The 21,190-nt window shown below is 30.3% G+C and overlaps 1 protein-coding gene and 1 pseudogene across 4 annotated transcripts; one reads left to right on the top strand and one right to left on the bottom strand.

Moving 5' to 3' along the window:
- Window positions 1-2,176: 2,176 nt before the first annotated feature.
- LOC105257459 lies at window positions 2,177-6,544 on the bottom strand (annotated as a pseudogene).
- Window positions 6,545-10,725: 4,181 nt separating this feature from the next.
- On the top strand, window positions 10,726-20,859 carry LOC105257458 (breast cancer type 1 susceptibility protein homolog). Of its 4 annotated transcripts, none has more exons than XM_011268088.3 (9): window positions 10,726-11,002; window positions 12,089-12,303; window positions 13,081-15,796; window positions 16,221-17,367; window positions 18,107-18,165; window positions 18,669-19,296; window positions 19,583-19,697; window positions 19,916-20,101; window positions 20,678-20,859. In XM_011268088.3, exons 1-8 carry the CDS (start codon window positions 10,917-10,919, stop codon window positions 20,089-20,091), a joined length of 5,142 nt encoding a protein of 1,713 aa, XP_011266390.2. In that variant the 5' UTR covers window positions 10,726-10,916; the 3' UTR covers window positions 20,092-20,101; window positions 20,678-20,859. The 4 variants fall into 4 exon arrangements, with proteins under 4 accessions (XP_011266390.2, XP_011266391.2, XP_011266389.2 ...); XM_011268089.3 differs by lacking the exon at window positions 20,678-20,859 and having other exon boundaries at window positions 13,081-15,174; window positions 15,244-15,796; window positions 19,916-20,282; XM_011268087.3 differs by lacking the exon at window positions 20,678-20,859 and having other exon boundaries at window positions 19,916-20,282.
- The last annotated feature ends 331 nt before the right edge of the window (window positions 20,860-21,190 follow it).

Raw genomic sequence — 21,190 nt, 5'->3', positions numbered from 1 at the left:
GGGTAACATGCATCGTGGGAAGATCACCGATGTGCGCAGAGTGCTTAAGTGTTAATGCATGCTTGTTGCTTCAACCCCTTCAGGTATAATTTGTTATCCCGAGCCAGGCGTATATGGTACACAATTGAATTAATTGCCTCAGATCTGTACATCGCTTGGGGAAATGCAAGACGAATCAAAGCTAAAATGTACGAAAACAATGTACGGCAATCTAAACTGAGTAATTTTTTTTGGAGAAAGAAATTATTGTGAACATAAAGATAGAATCGGAAAGAAATTATTGTGAACATAAAGATAGAATCGGTTTAGCTCGAATCAATTTTCCATCCTCAAGGATAATAAACAGCAAGTTAGTTTATAGCTAGTAATTTCAGGAAACTGTGGCAGTAGTAAATCGATCAGCAATATTTCGAAGTTTCAGTTTCGGTTAACTGAAAATTTGATTAATCTACGTTTGATTAATCTACGTTCTGGTAGATTGCAAGTTCACTCGATTACTCGACGGAAGTGTAAAATCTCAATTTGTATATGTAATTTATATAAAAAATGTTACTAAATATTTTCAATAATCTTATAGTACGAAAAGGAAAATATAGAACATCATATTTTTTTAAGTATTGATATTATATAATATGTATTATAATTTTTTTGACAAGCATATAACAGTAAATTAACTTGAAACTCCTATTAAGAATAGACATAAATTTGCATGCAATTTTAAAATTTGACATAAGAATTAATTTTGATGGAGAATTAACATTATATTGTGTTTTTGTATGTTGCTTTTTTCCGAAAATCAGGCAACTTTAAATCTTTATGGCTGAGTACAACCCTAATCTGCGATGATAATCCGAAATTTTCAAAACGAAGGAGACTCTTTACGGCCAGAACCGTATTTGAAAGTTAAAGCAGAGACTCGAGTCGACGAAGAACGCGAGCAAAAAAACGCCATTTTATTTGTTCGTTTCATGAATTTTTCACCATCGCCACATTATATCCCTACTCTGATACTTTAATATCAATAACTGTTACTGGCTGCAACAGAAACAAAATGTAAAACCATCGTGAGTTTTGCCCGCAAAATGATATAAAACGTTCTTTGGCAAAATTCAAATATCGTCGGAAATTAACTAGATTCTAATTCGATTATTTTCCTTTTCTCTACGCGACCATTCTCTGATTGTGAGATAACTTGATTGAATCGTGGCGATTATATGAATGATTAAATCGATCCGATAATATGCAAAATGTTATTCCTCTGCATTAAAATTTAAAAAGCTGTACTTCATTTTTTAAAATTCTACTTTTAGTTTTAAAAAAATAGAGAGCGTACCGATATAACTAGAAATTCTCTGGAAAAGTTTGCCGATTTTTTTTCTTGCCATTCAAGCGAACGCATAATCGCAAACGAGCAAACTAACTTTCATAAAATTGCAAGACGTGCTTTATTCGACTATCATGATATGAGATTTCGTGACAGATGCTGTTACGTCAAAGTAAAACTAAAAAAGTTTTACAAATTACTTTTCCGCTACGAACATCGAATCGATGTAGCCGGAGGTAAAACGAGTATGTAATATAAATTATATCCGTATCATGTCATCATCATTTACGCGAATACAATTTTTGACGATGTAAGCTTTCGTGAAAGATTTATATATAAAACAAGCATAAATTATTCGAAATCAATCTTTCTTAAATATCCCCATAAATATATTTACTCTAATTGTAAGTATAATACTTAATCTTTTGAATAAAAACATGAGATTAAATAAGCACAAAATCGCCTAAAATCAGATTTAAGATACATTCATGCAAAATTTTAACTATAGCAAACAAAAATAGGACAATTAAAAAAAAAACGCTTTTATGCAACAATAAAATAAAACATACAAGATGCATGGAAATATTGAAAGATATATTGTAAATATATTGAAAAAATAATTGATAACTTTCTGTGGTTCTAAAATGTAAGGTCTGTATTTGCCGAGGAATCTAGCAGTAATATAAAAAAAATAAATGAATAAAAAAAAGAACAATCTACTCATCAATTACATGACATTTATATAACAACTAGAATACTTGAAGTCAAATGTACAACAACAGCCATTCCCGAATATTTAAAACAACACAAATCACAAGCAACCTCGAGCGAGATTAGCGTAAGTGCATTTACCTAGAGGACCCTTCGACCCTTTCCACAGGCCCTTCATGAGAGTAGGATCGCCGCGACGCCAATCGCGCCAGCCACGACCCCGACGAGCGGGCCCCTTGGACCAGCCGGTTCCGGACGCGGCAGCACCACCGCCAGCCCCACCTCCGGTTGAGGTTCCGCCGAGAGACCCACCGGTGACGCCGAGACCGAAGGAAGCAGCCCCGGCAGCGCCGGTAGAGAAGCCGGTAGCGCCGCCACCACCCCCGCCGCCACCACCCCCGCCGCCACCGCCGCCGCCGCCGCCGCTTCCTGTAGCACCACCGATAGAAGCACCACCGGGGCTCGGGGTGCTCGGCGACGAACCGACCTGCGGTTGACCGTGGGTCCCTGTACCTCCAGCACCACCCTGTGGCATTGGCGCTCCCGCCGCTTTTTCGTGCCAGGCCGATTCCCAGGAAGCAGCATGAAATATACAGGTAGAGCGTGCGCCGTTAAACTATAAATTCGCATTCGATCGATCAAGGGAGAAGGAGAAAATTCACGATTATGGATTATACACATTATTCTCCCTCGCGATTCGCGAGTTTAACGTTTTCGAAAAGTTATATTTGGTTATCTTAAGAGAACGATTGCGATACAGCGTTATTCTTATGCTTGAATTTTCCTGCATTCTCAATTGTTTGAGGTAAAATTGTATTCGGAAATGGAGAGCGTGAAATGTGAGTAGAAAATATAATTTATTATAATAAATTATTGATTTAATTTTTAATTTATTTAATTTAGATGCTTATATCGTAATCTTTTTTCTACAATTTTTAGCCCTTTTACAAAGCTTCAAATTTTTAAAAAATCTTTTTGAATTTGCAGAGAATTTATAATCTCTATAAAGCCGGCTTTTAAGAATTTAGTGTCTCTTGAAAAAGCTAAACTTTCTTGTAAAAGGGATTAATTTTACGAAAAAATTGCATATATATGTAAATTGAATAACTTGAAAATTAAAAATCAATGGTTTATTATAAATTAAATTTATTATTTAAGCTGTGTACTTTGCTCATATCCTTCGTTCTGTATTTATTGATATCTTTAAATCTTAATATACATATATAAAAATTTTACTTTGAGAGTAAAACACAAGAGATAAAAAAATTTGTTCATAAGAAATACATATACATATATCGAAGGATTTTTAAAATAAAAGAATACATGAGACCAACAGAAATTGCGTTTCATAAACTTGCAAGAGAAATAAATTTTTTGGATTAATTTCCATTTATAATTTTGGCAATCACGAGAATCATACAAGGAAACAATAACAAATCAAAAAGATAAAAATATCAAAATGTGATATATATATTTTTTTCTATTTAATATATTTCTTAAAACTAATGTATACGCTTTGTTAGAGGTTGATAGGATTTCAATCCGTTATTGGGTCAAGGGGTGACATTGATGTAAATGCATTGATGGGCAATTTACAGGAGTGAATGATGAATTTAGGGATCCACTCAATGTCAGTAGATGAATGATGACGATTATAACAATGGATAATAAAGATATATATATATATAAATGAGAATTTTTTATGGTTGTAAGCCGTAATTTAATGATTTATGTCGTAATTATTATAATTAATTATCCAGCTTTAATTGCGCGGCTAGCATAATCTATTTAATGAATAATAATTATATTTATATATACATTATAATTGTGTAATATCATTCACAGATAATTATAATAATTATCTCTAAATAATATTTTACGCATTTTATAATGTGAATAAATTTATTAAAAGTTAATGTAATCATTTGTTTGTTCGTTATAAATTAGTTTTTTGTCTGTCTATTTTTTTTACATCTTTTTATTTTTCTTTTATGTTTGCAATAGAGAAAAAAAACAAAATTATGTTTTTCATAATAATCTATGTTGATGCAATATAAGAATTTCTTTGCTCTTTTCATGCTTGCATACATTATCTAATTTATTAAACTTATGAATAAATATTTATGAAGTATAAAAACTTATGAATAAATATTAAAATCGTATCTAAAATTGTGGCAAAAAATATGTTTTTCTTTTTTTTACATTAATATAAATTTTTGAAAATAGTAGAACATGATAAAGTCGGGAATAAATTGGTTTTGGAATAAAAATCTCGTATGACCACAAATTTTACTCATTCCTATATTCTCTCGAATATCAAAATTCAAGGTTCACCGGTTTCAATACCTGTTGCAAAGCGAATTTAATAGACCGCATCTTTTCAACTTGGAATTCGTCAAACAATGTGCAAATATAATAGATACATAAGTATTGTGCATATATATATGTGTAACATTATGTATGTATAATCGCACGAAACTCGCTTGATTCACTTTTCAGAAAATTTGAATGCGAACAATACATGTACATTATCAAATTTACTTTATAATCATATTTTCCGCTTCACTTGATATGAATTGATATTAGACATCATCAATAAAGAGAAAGTAATAAAGAGAAGAGAAGGAAAATTTTCAATTTGCACTCTCTCTCTTTCTAACACTTACTAAATCGAACTTGGTTGAATGGGTGACAATTATAACTTTTATAACTATCATTTGATAGTTATTAAAAGGTATTCACTATTATTCAGAATTGACTTGACCTATTTTTTTTAAGAGATTTAATATTTATATATACTTATACATTCAATAATTTAAGAAGTAACTGGACGGATCAGCTATGTATATACATTAAAAGTTAATAAATCTAATACATTTTGAGATTCATGAATTTAACATTGCATGTAGCGTGTTAGAAGCATGTATTTTCGTAGCATGTTAGAATATAAAATTAATAATTTAAAATTAAATTAAAATTAATAATATTAAAATTAATAATTATTAATTAATTTGTAAATTGAAGGAAAGATTTATTTTGTAGAATATAATTTAATTACATAATCGTAAATATATATTTTCTTATATCAAATTAATTTTCTTTTATAGCAACTGTATCATAAAAATTTTACGACTATACAAAAATTCATAAAAATAAAAATTTTAATTCTACAGAACAAATCTTTACTTTAACTTACAAATTAATTAATAATTTTATATTTTAAAAGGCTAAAAATGTTACGCGTAATATTAAATTCGTGAATCTCGAAATGTAATAGATTTATTAATTTTTGACGCTAATCGGTCCAATTCCTTTTTCAAGCGCTTTCCTCTCTAAATTGGATTTAATATTTGTCACAATGCAAATTATTGAAACGTGAATCAACATGATTGTCAAGTGCTATTTTTGTTCCATGCATTGCTTGTGCCAAGAGTGCCGAATGAATCCTTTACAACGTATATATATATGTGTGTAATGGGGGTAAAAAGTCAATTTTTACCATCAGGTTTGCGAAATATGTGATTGACAGGTTCGCAGCATCCTTAATGCAAAGTTGTATTAACGACTTGAAAAATGTAAATATTTTTTATGATGAATTTTTTTTATTATTCTTTATCCGATAAAATAATGAGTAATCTGCATATGCAGATTAAAATGTAGATTTCCGACGACACAAGTTTAGCCACGAATAGAAAATCGATAATTTTAAATAAAGTATAATTCAGAATCAAACCGCTTCAGCCTTATCGAGGTAGGATGAGTTATTGAATCCGCGCAGTGATCAATTTTGTTTTAACGAATTGTACAGAAGAATTGCTATTTTTATAGAAGCACCTTTGTTTTATCTTTGGTGCCGCTTGAATTTTTGATTGCATAATTTTAAAAAAAGGAATAAACTGAAACTTTAATATTTTACGATTCCAAAAATAAGCACGCGTTATGAATCACGGTTCATTGAACTGTTTATTAAGCGCGAAATTTCATATTAATCGTACGAAAATCAACATTATAGAATATATAATAATTTATGATTCATAATATTCCATGTATTTTTGCACAGATAATATTCTCTAATATTCAACAATTCAAATTTTTGAGGTAGCCCTTTATTTAAATCTTGTGTTTATTTCTAAAAATAATCAATAATTAAATAATCGATATTATTTAATTGATTCTGAATATAAATTATGCAATGTCGGAATTTAAATATTAAAACAGAATTTCAAATAAAATATTTTTCACAAATTATGAGAGGTACAGTGTATTTATTTTTTATAATATAATGTATTTAAAATTTGATTGAGTTGTTCGCAGATTTGTTTACATAAATAAACGCAGCGCAATGTAATACTCTAATATTACATGTTTCTATGTAAGAGTTTAAATTATATTTTTAATACTTACCGCATAAGGAGAGCAGCAAAATACTGGCAAGGAAGAACCACCCCATATTTCATCAACAGGTCGTTCCGCGAAGAATGCTACATGACGACATTCATAATTCCATATGTGTAGAAATCGTCAACGGCTGGTGCTGCGCATCCGGAACTGAGATACTATATGAAAAAAAAATACAGTTTCAATTAAAATTTTATTGAAAAAATATTTTCACTGACTAAATTAAAAACAGGAATTGAATTGAATATCAGATCGCCAAGCGTTTACTTATTGATACATACATTTAAAGTAATGAAAAATTAAAATATACATTTACAGTGTTTCGAAATTATGTATAAGTTTATCACAAGATACATCATATTCCGATAAAACTGTATTTGTTCAAAAGTTAGCTAATTCCTTTGTCTTAAATGTTTGTCTTGATCAAAATGACCTTAAGACCAAATTGTTTATTGTGCCAAGATAGTTTTTTTCGGGGGTGGTTGGAGATGCCTATATGATTAACCGCGGAAGATCGCAAATTTCCTGTATCGGCGAGTTGTATCGCAGAGGGATGCGAATAATTGAAACTCCCTACGCTGGGAGCGGCTTCCGTGAGATCCGCCATCCTATATAATCGCCGGCGAATAATGTATAAATTTGCTTTCGAGCGAGTCGCGCGGTGCTCTCCCAACGTTTCCGTAAACCAGTAAAATAGCTTATGCATGAGCGCGTCAGTATGAATCCTGGCTGGCTGGCAGACAAGGATTATATTCATATTCGCGGCGTCGCTTTTGTGCACCGTTTCCTAAGATTTTTGTACAATGGCAAAACATGTATCGAATTCATCCAATTTGCGCGCGTTGCGTCGCCATATAATTTATTTTTCCCCTATTTTTTATTAAAGCCTTTATTAAAACCTTGTTATAATCATTTTTCTACTTGCAACAATTTACCACCATGTATGTTTAAATAAATTATGTAAAATAATGTATGTAAAAATATATTCAACGTGTTGTTAAAAATGACATGCATTAAACATGTGCGAGTACGCGTATCGACCGCGTGTTTATAAGATATATTAATTTAGAAAATTTTATCATAGAGCCCTCACAGAATTTAATAGGCAAAACAATGCAGTTCCACTAATGAAATTCAAAGAATTGCACATTTAATTAATTTGTCGAAATTGTATTAAAAATAAATATAAAAATAAGAATATATATATATATATATATATATATATATACATTGTATATATTTATGTATAAAATTCATGTATATAAATTCATTAATATACTATAAAGCATAATATTATGTAGACGTTTCAACCATTTTGTTATATTAATTTCGTGAATGCAATTTTAGCAAACTATTATCATTAGTAATTAACAAACAATGTATGAGAATTAATTGAATAATATAATAAATTATAAGTTCAATAATCAGTAATCGCTGTTGAGTCACATGTGAGATCTTACATAATATGAATATATTATATTTTACAAATTATATATGTATAACAAGAATTATTTAAATATTTTTTACAGAAAAAAAGACCTGAAATGTCAATTGTACCACACAAATACAAATAAATAAATCTTTTTACAAATTTTTATAAACTAAAATTTTTAGAACTGAAATTTTAAATTAAATTAAATTTTTAATTAAATTTTATATTTAGAACTGAATTTAAAAAGAAATAGCAAAAAATTAATGGTAACATCAAATTTTTTAAATTTAATTTTAAATAAATATATTTTCACACAAAATTAATATAATATAATATTCATTTTTGACAACAGTTTCGTGTTTTGTTCATTAATGATATTCATTTCGATGTGATGCGACTAATATTTTATAAAATATCGATAATAATGATATCTTAAATGTACCCTAAATAAACATCCTTCAGATAATTTGTTTAGGATTCCTTTTTATTTTATTAAAATCTCTTTAATTTCGCAGTAACTGCTTTAAATTGACAATACGATATGAAGAAACTGAATTGTTTTGATATTAAAAAATACATTTTAAAATATGCATAAATATTTATATATATACATAAATGTTACATCAAATATATGACGTGTTTTATATTTATAAATGTATATACATATATTTTTTTATTTTTTAATATCAAAATAACCCAGTTTTTTCACATCGCTCTTGATTTGAGACAATGCAAAATTAAAAATTTTAATCAAAAAATCAAAAAATTACTTGAAAAATATTTTATCCGTATACAATTGAGACATCATTATTGTCGATATTTTAGGAGATATTAATCGCGCCGAAATGAATTACAACGATGCAATTATAACACGAAACTGTCGTCACATTAAATTCACAATAATCATTTCGCGTCAATTACTTGTTTCAAGCGCTTGAACTACAAATATACGCGATAATGGTATGCATTCTGAGGCTCTTAACGCTTATTCTAATATGTATTCCAATACAAGAAATATGCAATAATAAATGCTAAACTTTTGTTTATTTAAAAAAAGAATATTTCATACGTTTGCATGTATGTCAAAGTGTTTTAATATCAAATTTGCTCCAATTTCTTTCTCCAAGAAATCGCTGTCGGTTCGAGGCGTCGATCGTTACCGTGGAGTTAAGAAAAGATTTCTAACCATAAAAAGTCGGTCAAAAAAATTACCTGGAGGATGTTTCAATAGCTTGCAATTGAGATAACGTTAATATCGGTATCCTCCGATAATGTACGAAATATAATTCGTAACCGCGCACACGCGACGAAATAAACCATATCGATACGATTATAACACATCACGACATCGCGATAATCATTCAACACAGATTTCGCGCCACTACTTACTTCAAGCATGAACGAGCGCGATATAAGACTTGCACACTCGCTTTAAAACCGCGATCGAGAAGACGCTACAGATGTCTCGAGGCATTGCAATCAACCAATCAGGATAAAAAGATATTTAATCTTTTAATCCTGATTGGTCAATAACACATACAAATACTTCGAGGCATCTCTAGTGTCTCCTCGATCGCAATCTCAGATTGCGCTTGAAAATGACGTTTAATTGATCAATCAAGAAAAACTCTTTACTTTGTGTCCGGATTAATTAATCAAAATGTTACTCCGATCAGTAAATGATTTTTTTCGTGACCAACAACGATGCTGTCTATTCTAATATTTTTATACAAAGAAATATACATGGTAAGATAACTCTCTTTTGTTTATTTAAAGAAATTGTTGCTCTAATCTGCTAAAATTGTTTTGGTATAACAGCTCAATTATTTCGATTAACATTAATACTCATAAATTAAATCGATTACATTTTCGGTGAAAATATCTAACTGATTTATTCATGAAATTGGTGTATAAATTCAATTTTCGTAATCCCTTTTAATCTTTTTTTTTTGTTTTTATTGTAATTTGTTGATAACATAATAATTAATTCAAATTTAATTTAATATAATACCCCAGGTTTGTTAATAACATATATAATTTAAATTTAATTTATCATACCGAAAATTTTTAAATGACATTTCCCCAATAATACTAAAGTATTATATTAAATAATTTAATATAATATAATACTTAAATAATTTCTTATTGTATATATATATAATTCTATTGTATATAAATATAATTTCTTATTGTATATATATATATATATATATATATATATATATATATATACAATAAGAAAATACAATAAGTATATATATATATATATATATATATATATATATATATACAATAAGAAATTAATATTTAAGTATTATATTATATTAAATTATTATAATAATATTAAATTATTATTATAAATTATTATAATAAATTATTATAAATTATTATAATAAATTATTATAAATTATTATAATAAATTATTATAAATTATTATAAATTATTAATATTAAATTATTATTATAAATTATTATAATATTTATTATAAATTATATATATATATATATATATATATATATATAATTTATAATAAATATTATACGTTATAAATATTATATACTTTGTATCATTAATTTATTTAGATATAAACATATATTTAAAACCAGATGATATATATTGATTACGAAAATTTTTTTGCATAGATCTCCTTGCATATATCCCGGTCTCGAACGCGAATAAATAATCGATAAGGCCGATATTACATTCGTCGTACAATATTAGCTTAAGACCGATAAAATTTTTTAAGCACATTGATTGGTTGCGGGATATTAATTTTTTGAATCTTTAGAAATTTTCTATCCCGCAGCCAATCAATGTGCTTAAAAAATTTGTCGTACGACATATGTAATATTAGCCTAATGCAGTGATTCATAGCTGTGTTGCAGTCGGTAAATTCCCGCGCATTGTCAAGTTCGGTTTTATTAATTCGAATAAGAGGTGTGGTATCGATTCATGCTGAACAACTTTTCTAATTCATTCGACGACAAATTTTTTGCGAGGAAATCATAAATTGTCGTAACAAGAGTGCGCGTGTTAATTACGAGCAAAGTAATGGCAGAACAAATTCAAAAAATCGACGTGGATAAACTTTCCGAAAGTGTCAATAGTTTGCAAAAATGCTTGGAATGTACAATTTGGTAAGTTTATACGCACGCTTCTAATTAAAACGCTACTAAAGTACGATCAAATTTGATCGCATGATGTGTAATCCCGATTAATCGATTATTTTTGCGCGCGATTACACTATTGCAGTATTGATATAGGTTAGGATTCAATAGCATATATACAGTAGCCCAATGTTTATAGTATACTTATGAGTCTCGAATGAAACCATTGTGTTTTATCATTAATTATGTATGTGTGAATAATTTTATATTAAATTTATATTAAATTTCAAGTAATTAAATGTTTATAGATTTTCTATTGCATGAATACAATAAAAAATATAATAAAAAATATATATATTCGCTTTATATAATTTTTTTTTAATATTACACAATATTTTTTTACAGTTAAATATTAGTTATATATAGTTTAATATAATTTAATATATTTATATTTCATATCTATAATATATGTATGATAATGATGTGTACATATATATATATATATATATATATATATATATATATGTGTGTGTACATTATATACAACACATTTGTGTGTGTGTATATATATATATATATATATATATATAATATATTAATAATGTAAATGTATATATATATATAGGATATCAGGACAATCTCTTCTCAAAAAAAGTTCTTGTAGCTTAACTCGAGAGAGACTTTTTCAAAACACTATAATAAAGTATTTTTTCATCGAGTTATGATATTAAGAAAAAATATATAATTTGCAATTAACAATTACGTATTTTTTTTCGAAACAATTATGTATTTTCTTTACACCAATTGATTCCTCTCATTATTTTATACATAAATGTATTAAGATAATTGAGAAATGAATATTTTACTAGATATTTTATGGTTTATGTAAAAATTAAGAGATTATTTCAAGCCTCATAACTTGAAAAGTACTGGAAAAATTATAGTGAATTATATTTTGAAAAGCTCTCGAGGTAAGCTACAAGAGCTTTGTTTTGAGAAGAGATTGCCCTGACACTGTGTATATATAAATATATATAATTAAAATAATTATTTTGTATATGAAGAGAACTCAGATTAATTTCAGAATTTATAAATAATATTACAATTTCATTTTAGTTTGCAATTGATGATAGAACCTACAAAGACACGATGCGGCCATTCATTCTGTAAGTCATGCATAGGGAAAGTGTTGCGGAAGAAAAATGCAAGTTGTCCATTATGTAAAAAAAATCTTAACAGACGCAATGTTTCAAAAGATGATCACTTAGAAGCCTGTATTACAAAATTTAAACATCTTGTCACTGCCATTCAACTTGACAGCAACATAGACAGTGAGTATATTCCAGAAATTTTCAATTTTAATTTTTTTTATTAACTTTTAATTCATATTGAAATAAATCAATAAATAAATATTCTTATCTGAGTTCTTATTATTGGTTGCCATTACTATTAGTATTCAGAATATATGAACATTAAAAAATATAAAGGAACGTAAAGAAATAAGTACAGCCAGGAAATGGCTCTTTCATTAAAATATTATTGAGAATTATTGTTGCATTCTTTCAATAATAGTCATAATTCTTGCACTAGCTATTGACTTGTGTGAGAGATCTGATATTATTTTATTTAGTTGTGAATAAAAGTTAAAAAGCAGAGAATACATTGCCATAAAAGTACATTAAGCGAAGTCAGTACTATGTTCTTCATGGTGCGCAGAGAAAACTTGAAAAATTTAATTCTCGATACTCTAGGGTGCCTCGATTCACACACACACTGTACATTTAGACATGTATATAAAATTCAATGTTTTATAAGGCCGTGGAGTTTGAGTATCACGTATCTTTCCGACATCATCCAACTTCTCGCGGTGAATATTTTTAAAATAATCTTTACTAGAAAAAAAAAGAATAAGAAATTTACAGATCACCGCCGAAATTATCGATCGTAATATAATCTAGCTATAATTGTGTGAAAATAAATAAAAAATTGCGCGCTTAAATTGATTCTTTTTTTATAATGTTACATGTAAGATTATATTTATTTAGCAAGACCAGCAAACAAAGTGGGACGTTTTTCTGATCTGCACTTCGATGATATCTATGTTACAGTATGCTCACATTCGAAACCGCGTAATACAAGAGAAAGTCATACATCAATTATGATCAAACGTGATGATTCTATTCCTGCGGATGAGAATGAAAACGCGATTTTTAGCAGACCTGATGTTAAAGTTCGCACGTGGTTGTACCATATGCCCGATGAACCGAGCTGTGTAAAAAGCAACAATCTAATATCCGATAATCATAATGAATTAAACACGACCGATATAAATGAGAACGACAAAAGCAACAGGAGAAATCGTCGAAAAGAGAGTTTAAATAAACAGAATATAGATCATATGGAGGATACAAATACAGAGGGTACATCCCGTATAAGAAAGGAGAACCTGGAAACGAAGAAATTAAACGAAGAAATAAAGACCGATTCCGCTACAACGATCGGATTGAAATACAAAGCGTTTCACGCTACAATACGCGAAAAACTTCGTACGTCAAAATTGAACATTGAGAAGACGAATAATCAGAACAATTCATCATTGACAACAGTGAACGACCAAACGTGTCAGATTTCGACGATCAATAACTCGATCTCAAACACATCGAGCGCAATTGCAGTGCAATCTTCTTCCGCGGACTGGACTCGCATGATCGAATTCGGGAAGGCGACGAAACGTGGTAAAAAAAGAAAGATGAAGAAGCTGAATGTGAGTACCGAGAAGAATAAGAACACACCTCGAATAATTGAAAATGTTACGTTATCGCCGAATAAGAAATACAATCTGACCAAAATTGTACCGAATAATAATAATAATAAGAAAAAGAAGAACAATCAGAAAGAAAACACAATCGATAAAAATCTAGATTTATCGAGTACAAACGTGATGCCATCGGAAGTATTAAGTGAAACGGACACTCGTAATCAAAAGGAATCTGCAAAAGACAATGCCAATAGTTCAACATTATTATCACCTAATCAGCTTTCGATAAAAATGCAAGAGGAAGAAAACGAACGAATACGTACAATGAACTTGAGTAGCAGTCAGCTGAATGAAATTATTGGCTTCGAAAACGTCAATAAAAATTGTCAAGCTTCTCAAAATCGATGTCGTGAAGAAAGTCCAGAGATTGTTGTAGAACATTATGATTCGTTACTGCCATCACCGAAAAAATTAATAATATTAACGCCCCAGAAGTTGAACGAATCTGTACGCGAACACGAAATAATCCGTGACATTGCGCAAACTCCTCCTGTCGACAACTTTGGAAACTTGTCACCGACCAAAAACCGAACTTTCGAACTAGAAAGGAATAACAATACTCAAAGGAAATTAGAAGAAGTTGCCTCTTCTCAATCCTTGCAATCCCCAATATCAAAAGCCAGATTATCCTTGAAAAGAAAGTCGGGAATTGAAGAGAAAAAGAAAACTGACTCGCCACTATTAGATCAAGTTCCATTGATTGACAAACTGTCGATTATTGAAAAAGATAATATAAATGATCGCAAATACAGCTATTCGTATCCATTAACGAAAGACGGAAAACTATTTGATAGATTATCAACTGTAAAACGCGACTTGAATTTAGAGATAATCGATGAAGATCAATTACAAACCAATCGGAATAGGATATTTAATAGTGCGCTTGTCAAAAAGACAACGGACCAAAATGCTTCTAAAATTATTTGTCAAGAGAAACTCATCAATCATCCTACGACATCGAAAAAATTATCAAAAAATATTAAAAACCAAAGACATCCCGTGAAATTTCTTCAAAAAGGCACAATGATTAGGCGACGTAACGTCAAATATTTTTACTTAGGCACGACTAAACGCGAATCAGCACAAGTGTGTAATATAGCATCAGTGTGTAATATGCAGCAATCAATCAGCAAATTCGACATGCTGCAACATAATATTATGAATATGTCGTGCAACTTAGCGAGATCCCCTAATCGATCAAACGATTCACAAGACACAATGGATATTACTGTGATGGAGAATATTAGTTCCGTTACTCAAACTATTTCAAGAGAACTTTCCGCAGCATCCCCACATCCTCGTGAAATTTCAGCAACTTCGATGCCAAAGAAAGATATCGATCATCAAAAGAAAACTACGATGATCGAGGACATCGCGAAGAAAAGTGCGCAGTCTCCTCATAAGATACCTCATGTAAGTAACTCGGCGATTAAGAAAATCTCGCGTGTTTCAGGAACGTCGAATTCTATTAAACTGCTGTCACCAGACAAAGATTCACAGCTGAAGTTTCTGGCGATAGACTCTCCAATGAGCGAGCACGGAGAGTCTGGACGTGCGAATTCGACGCGACAGCAAACCGAACTCAAGAAGCCCGTTCATGCCAAAGAAAATAACTTTCCTAAGGCGAAAAATTCACACTTTGCAGCGTCCACGAGCAAAGCACAAGAGCTTTTCATCATAGATTTCGATAGGAAGAAAAGAACGAGATATATTAGTGACAAGGAGCTATTTGACGATAATACAAATGACAGCGATTCGGCCAGTGACAGTGGTCGACGTAGGATAAAACGTGACAGATATAACAGATCATCCAAAAATGCAGGATCGAGTTTAGATGCGAGTAAAAAACATCGTTCAAATTCGGCCGATCAAGACGTAATCGAAGTAATCTCTCTGCCTTCTAAGGAACAGGATACATGCACGAGAAAATTCAGAAGGATACTACAAATTTCTAGCTCAGACACGGAATCGGAATCGACGGAGCATATTGCGAGAAATTGCAAAAGGTACTAGAAATGAAATTATATAATTAATAATTTTATATGAGCAATATATAAAAGTCGCGTCGAACACTTTTCCGTTTTAACCTTTCCTGTTAACGATTTTATTTTTTAATTTTTATTTCTTCAACTTTTTGTCATCTTTATATCATAAATCATATTATATTTCTTATATGTTAGCTTTTATTTTACATCAATCTATGTATATGGTTAACGTTGTTTTTCCAAAATTAAATGTTTTCTTTTCTTCTTTTTTCTTTTTTTTTTCTCTTACTTACTACTTTGAGTGATTACTACTACACGCTACCATTACTGTAGACAAAGTAAAGCATAGTACACTGTACATTTAATCTCGGAAAAGTTTTTTATCATTAAGACAAGATGTATTTCTTTTATTTATACCGTTATTTATACCGTTTTTTCTCTGAAGACCCAGAGCTGACGATCAATCTGACCAACGGAACGCATCGATTATGGATGTGCCTAAGAAGAAATGTTTGTCAATAAGAAATCCATCTGAGGAAAAATTGACTAGTCATCGACCGGTGAATCGTCAGAAAGGCTTGACGATGCGAGAATCGGATATGTTTGAAAGCAATAGTATATTTAATTCGGAAAATCTTGACTACATACTACAGCAATCTATGTACGAGGGACACAACGGAAGCAAAAAATCGGAAAAAATCACAGAAGATTCTAATGACGACATCATAAATAGAGTACTGCAAATCAATCGATCGCAGAATAATTCCAAGGCGTGTCGATCGCTGGATTCTGCTCCCCGGAACATCGAAACGAGTCAGAGAGAAAAGAATAGCGGAGAGTGTTGCAAGAGTTTATTGCAGGATAATTTTGATGAGATTATCGCCAACGTCGAGTTGCCACAAAGCCACGAAGACATGATACCTTGTACCGATCAGTCGATCAGATCTAATCTCAAATCTGGCTTGTTGGCGGAACAGAGGACATCGAACTGTCTCGTGATGACAGATGAACCGTGTGGCACCACACAGGAAACTCCAATATTAAGTGGATCGTCAACACATGATATTTTTGAATATTTCCCCAAAAACCTTCGGAAACGCAAGACGATCGTTACTTCAGAAAATTTGGAGAAAGAAATTGTTAAATCCCCCGACCAGAAAAGACACGACTATACAGTTGATCGAAGAGAGAAAAAAAATGTAACGGCAAGTGCCAATACAATTGACATAGATCCTTGTAGAAGGATTATATTAAAACATAATCTATCGTATGGAAGGGAAGAGTTTTCTGAAGAATTTTCCTCTCTTGCGCAACATAATGCTTCGACAGATCGACCACACATCGATAATGGTACAATGCAAAAACCAGTAGTTGGCACCGAGACAACAGATGATTTCTTCGATTCGCTTATGGATGTTACGCAGCATCAAGTTCAGCTGCAAAAGTTTGAAAAAGAATTATTCGATATCCCAGTTAAAGATCAGAATCAAAGAACGACGAAGATTACTTTGCAAGAAGATTCGAGCCAAGAGAAGCAGCACACTCCAGAAAAGCGGAAGAAAGATACTCAAGATGAGAAGGCTGCAATAGAGGTCAGTGCATCCTGTTTATGCAATCTCATTCATCCGTTTTTTAATTAAGTAACATATTAATGCATGCTTTTTTTATGTTTTAAAATATATTTTTGTTAGATATCAAAATTCTTTATATAGGAAAATAATTATAACATATATAATTATGACGAATTGAATATTTGCAAGTATACAATTTTAATAGCTTTCTTCAGCTTTCGTAAAACCATAATTCATATCACAAATAATTATTGCAAATTTGATAAGATATATATATTGCGAATAAATTTCTTTATATTTTCAAAAAACCTTATTTTCGAAATAATTATAACTCATTTGTGTTTAAAATTAATAGTTATCTGCAATAATATTAGTGCACTATTAATAGTAATATATTAATGAACACTTTTAATTTCCCTCTTCAAATTTTTCTATCATAACGATTTTATAATTCCTTTTATGATTTAATATTTTACGTACATTTATACATATATCTTTTATATTTCAGTCATATAATGTTAATGCATAAATGTATCATATAGAAATAGTAGAGAGAATGTATTATAAGAAATATTAATATCTATATGCATATATCTCCCTTTTTGAACTTACACTACATAGCACACTATTTTTTATTTTCAAATATTTAGTTAGTTTCCATTGTTTTATTTATAATAAGATTTACGGATTACATTTGTGATTGCGACATGAAAGCTCGGTTAATATAGTAAGAGTCATATAGCATTTTTAAACTTTTTAGGTACTCTCTGCCGACGAAGACGATGTTGTGGAAAAAACTCCCGAGAGAAAGATGAAGAAGTAAGTATTTTAAGCCCTTCTTTTCCTTATCGCCCCTCGTGCTCATGTTTTTGGTTGCTTATATATTCGTATATAAATATACATATACTATTGCATGATTCATACTAAAATGGGCAGAATTGCCCCTCTTTTCTAGTTTCGAACATTGCAACAAAATATTAATAAAAATATATATACAATTAAAAATAAGATAGAACGATAAGATAACGATGAGATATAAAATATATATTAATGTACGAAGAGTAAAGAATTATTAATTACATATAAAGAATGTATTAAATATATAAATGTACATATATATGATTTAAATGATAATTAATTAATATTCATTAAAAGATTCATAGATAATATTTTAAAATATAAAAAAATATATACAATATATTTATATATACAATATGTAAAATATACAAAAATCTTTAGAAAATCAGAAAAGGCAGTTCTGAATGTTTGATTTTTAACTTGTTCTTTTGCAACACGCGAAGTTTATTATTATAATTTTGCAGCAATGGAAATAATATGAAACTACATGAGTCGAGAAAAAATCTATCGTATTTATCGCCGATTTCGAAACCACATTTCGAACCACCATCATCCGTCGAGCAGACACCGAGCACATCTAAGATAAGGAGCGTCTCGAAGAATGATGCAAGCATGTCTGTGAAGCCACTTTATCACAGTACACCGCAAAATTCCACAAATAAATTGAAGAACGTCTGCCAGCAACCTAATAGGCGAAAACTGTGTTTCATGTGTAGCGGTTTGACGGCGACTCGATTGGCAATTGTGAAAGAGTTCGCGACGACGTACAATATAAATTTTGTAAATCAGTTTGAGTCTGATATAACGCACGTTATCGTGAACACGATAGGCGAAAAGAACGCAGCCAAAAGCACATTGAAGTTTCTCCAAGGTATAGCTCATCGAAAATGGATAGTCAGCTACAAATGGATAGAAGATTGTATCGAACAGGGAAAACTGCTAGACGAAACCCCTTACGAGGCCATGACGCTCAGCGATGGGATTACCGATGACGGTCCTCAAAGGTCGAGACTACGCAAAAAGGATCTCTTCGAAGGCTTTACATTTTGGTGCGTCGGACCGTATTTGAATGTTTCGCCAAATCAATATGAGGTTCGTCTTAATTTCCGTCAGCTTTAATTTCTGTAATGAAGAACGTAAGAAATATTGCGAATCTTTAATCTCTTGCTAGACATGAAGAGTTATTTTCCTCGTCATGAACCTTATTCATCTCTGTCAAAATTGCGATAAGACTTCTTCGACTATGATTAAAACCAATTCATTGTACATGTCACTGAACTGGAAAGATTTTTATTTACGGTTTCCGCGTCCAGCTACCGCGTCATTTGAAGTTGGATTTGGGCCAAACTCATAGTGTAAAAGTACCTTTGGTTTTCAGAGCTTGTTACTCGCCACTGGAGCCATAGTGGTAGACTCTCTTGAAACTTTGGCTAAAAAGGAAGGCATGAAAGGTATTGTGATCCAAGACGGTGTTCATGATGATAAAGAAATTGGTAAATAATAATAAGTATTGTTATAGATACGTTTTGTTGTAGATAAGTTAGTATTGTTGTAAATAATATATACGATGATGAATATAATAATGAAGATAATTTGAAAAGCCCACCAAAAAAATATATGTATATTTGTAAAAATATATGTGTATTTGTGTTAAATACAAATATACTTGTATATCGATATATATATATATTCGCGTTTTTAATTTTGACAGAACATTGGTATCGAACTGCCAAAGCAGCACCAATTTCCGACAGTTGGATAGTGAATTGTATCAGCAACTACAAATTGTTCAATCTTGCGTCTTATGTCCATCTATCATTAGAAGACGTGTACGCCATTGGCTTTCCACAAGAACTCATAGGAGAATACAGTGACGGTGAAGAATAATACAAAATAGGTAATCACACAGATTAATGATTAATGATTAATAAATAATTGATCGTTTGATTGATTATTTGTTAATCTGTTACTACTTATTATGTCAACGATACAAGTACAATAATATTTGTACGTTTAAAAATTGTATGTATGTAAATTCAATTCTCGTTCTCTTCAATATCTGTCAGTGTCATATTATCAGTTTATATTATACAGATTATATATTATTATTATTATTATTATCTTCCTATATAATATGCATTTAATCTGTTACTACTTATATCAACGATACAAGTACAATAATATTTGTACGTTTAAAAATTGTATGTATGTAAATTCAATTCTCGTTCTCTTCAATATCTGTCAGTATCATATTATCAGTTTATATTATACAGATTATATACTATTATTATTATTATTATCTTCCTATATAATATGCATACACAAATATAGTTATTAAAATTTTTTGTAATTTAATTACAATTTTGTAATTTAATTACAAAAAATTTTAATATATGTTTTTCTAATAAAGAGAAAGTATTCGTCCTTTTTCTTTTTTTCTTTTAACTAAAACTCGTTCCTTTCCTTATTTCAGTTCAATTCCCGCACATCGTTTCAAATCACATCTTTATCTTATTTGCTATCCCGTCCTGAGTTTGCTGTCCGCTTTTCTGTAAGTACTCTTCTCCATCTAGAAATCCATCTTACATAGTTTCCCAATTTATCCTCGAGAGTTTCCCAACGCTACTGCAAACTATATTACAAAATACGTTTCGAAATATATGTATATTTTCGACAAAAAGAAACATGAAATTCATTCCAACAAACGACGTGAAGCGTAAATATTTTCGTCATGTCGCGCTATTGTTGCTTGTCGTCATTGTCGATCGTAAAGCCCGTTCGTCTCGGGGAAGAAACGCGTCGAGAGTATAAGTAATATTCTCACGTATATTCACCTAACACACGTACATATATTGATTTGCCCGGGACCACCTGTAGCCAATTCTCATCCATTCGCGCACTACACAGCGGTTATGAATCCTGCATATATAAAAACGCTATACATTCTGTACAATACTCCTCCCGACATCGATTATTAATATCGCGA

Source organism: Camponotus floridanus, unplaced genomic scaffold (genome assembly GCF_003227725.1).
Source record: "Camponotus floridanus strain SB8 unplaced genomic scaffold, Cflo_v7.5 scaffold69, whole genome shotgun sequence".
In the NCBI taxonomy this organism is placed as follows: Eukaryota; Metazoa; Arthropoda; class Insecta; order Hymenoptera; family Formicidae; genus Camponotus; species Camponotus floridanus.
This window is presented reverse-complemented; position numbering and strand designations above follow the sequence as displayed.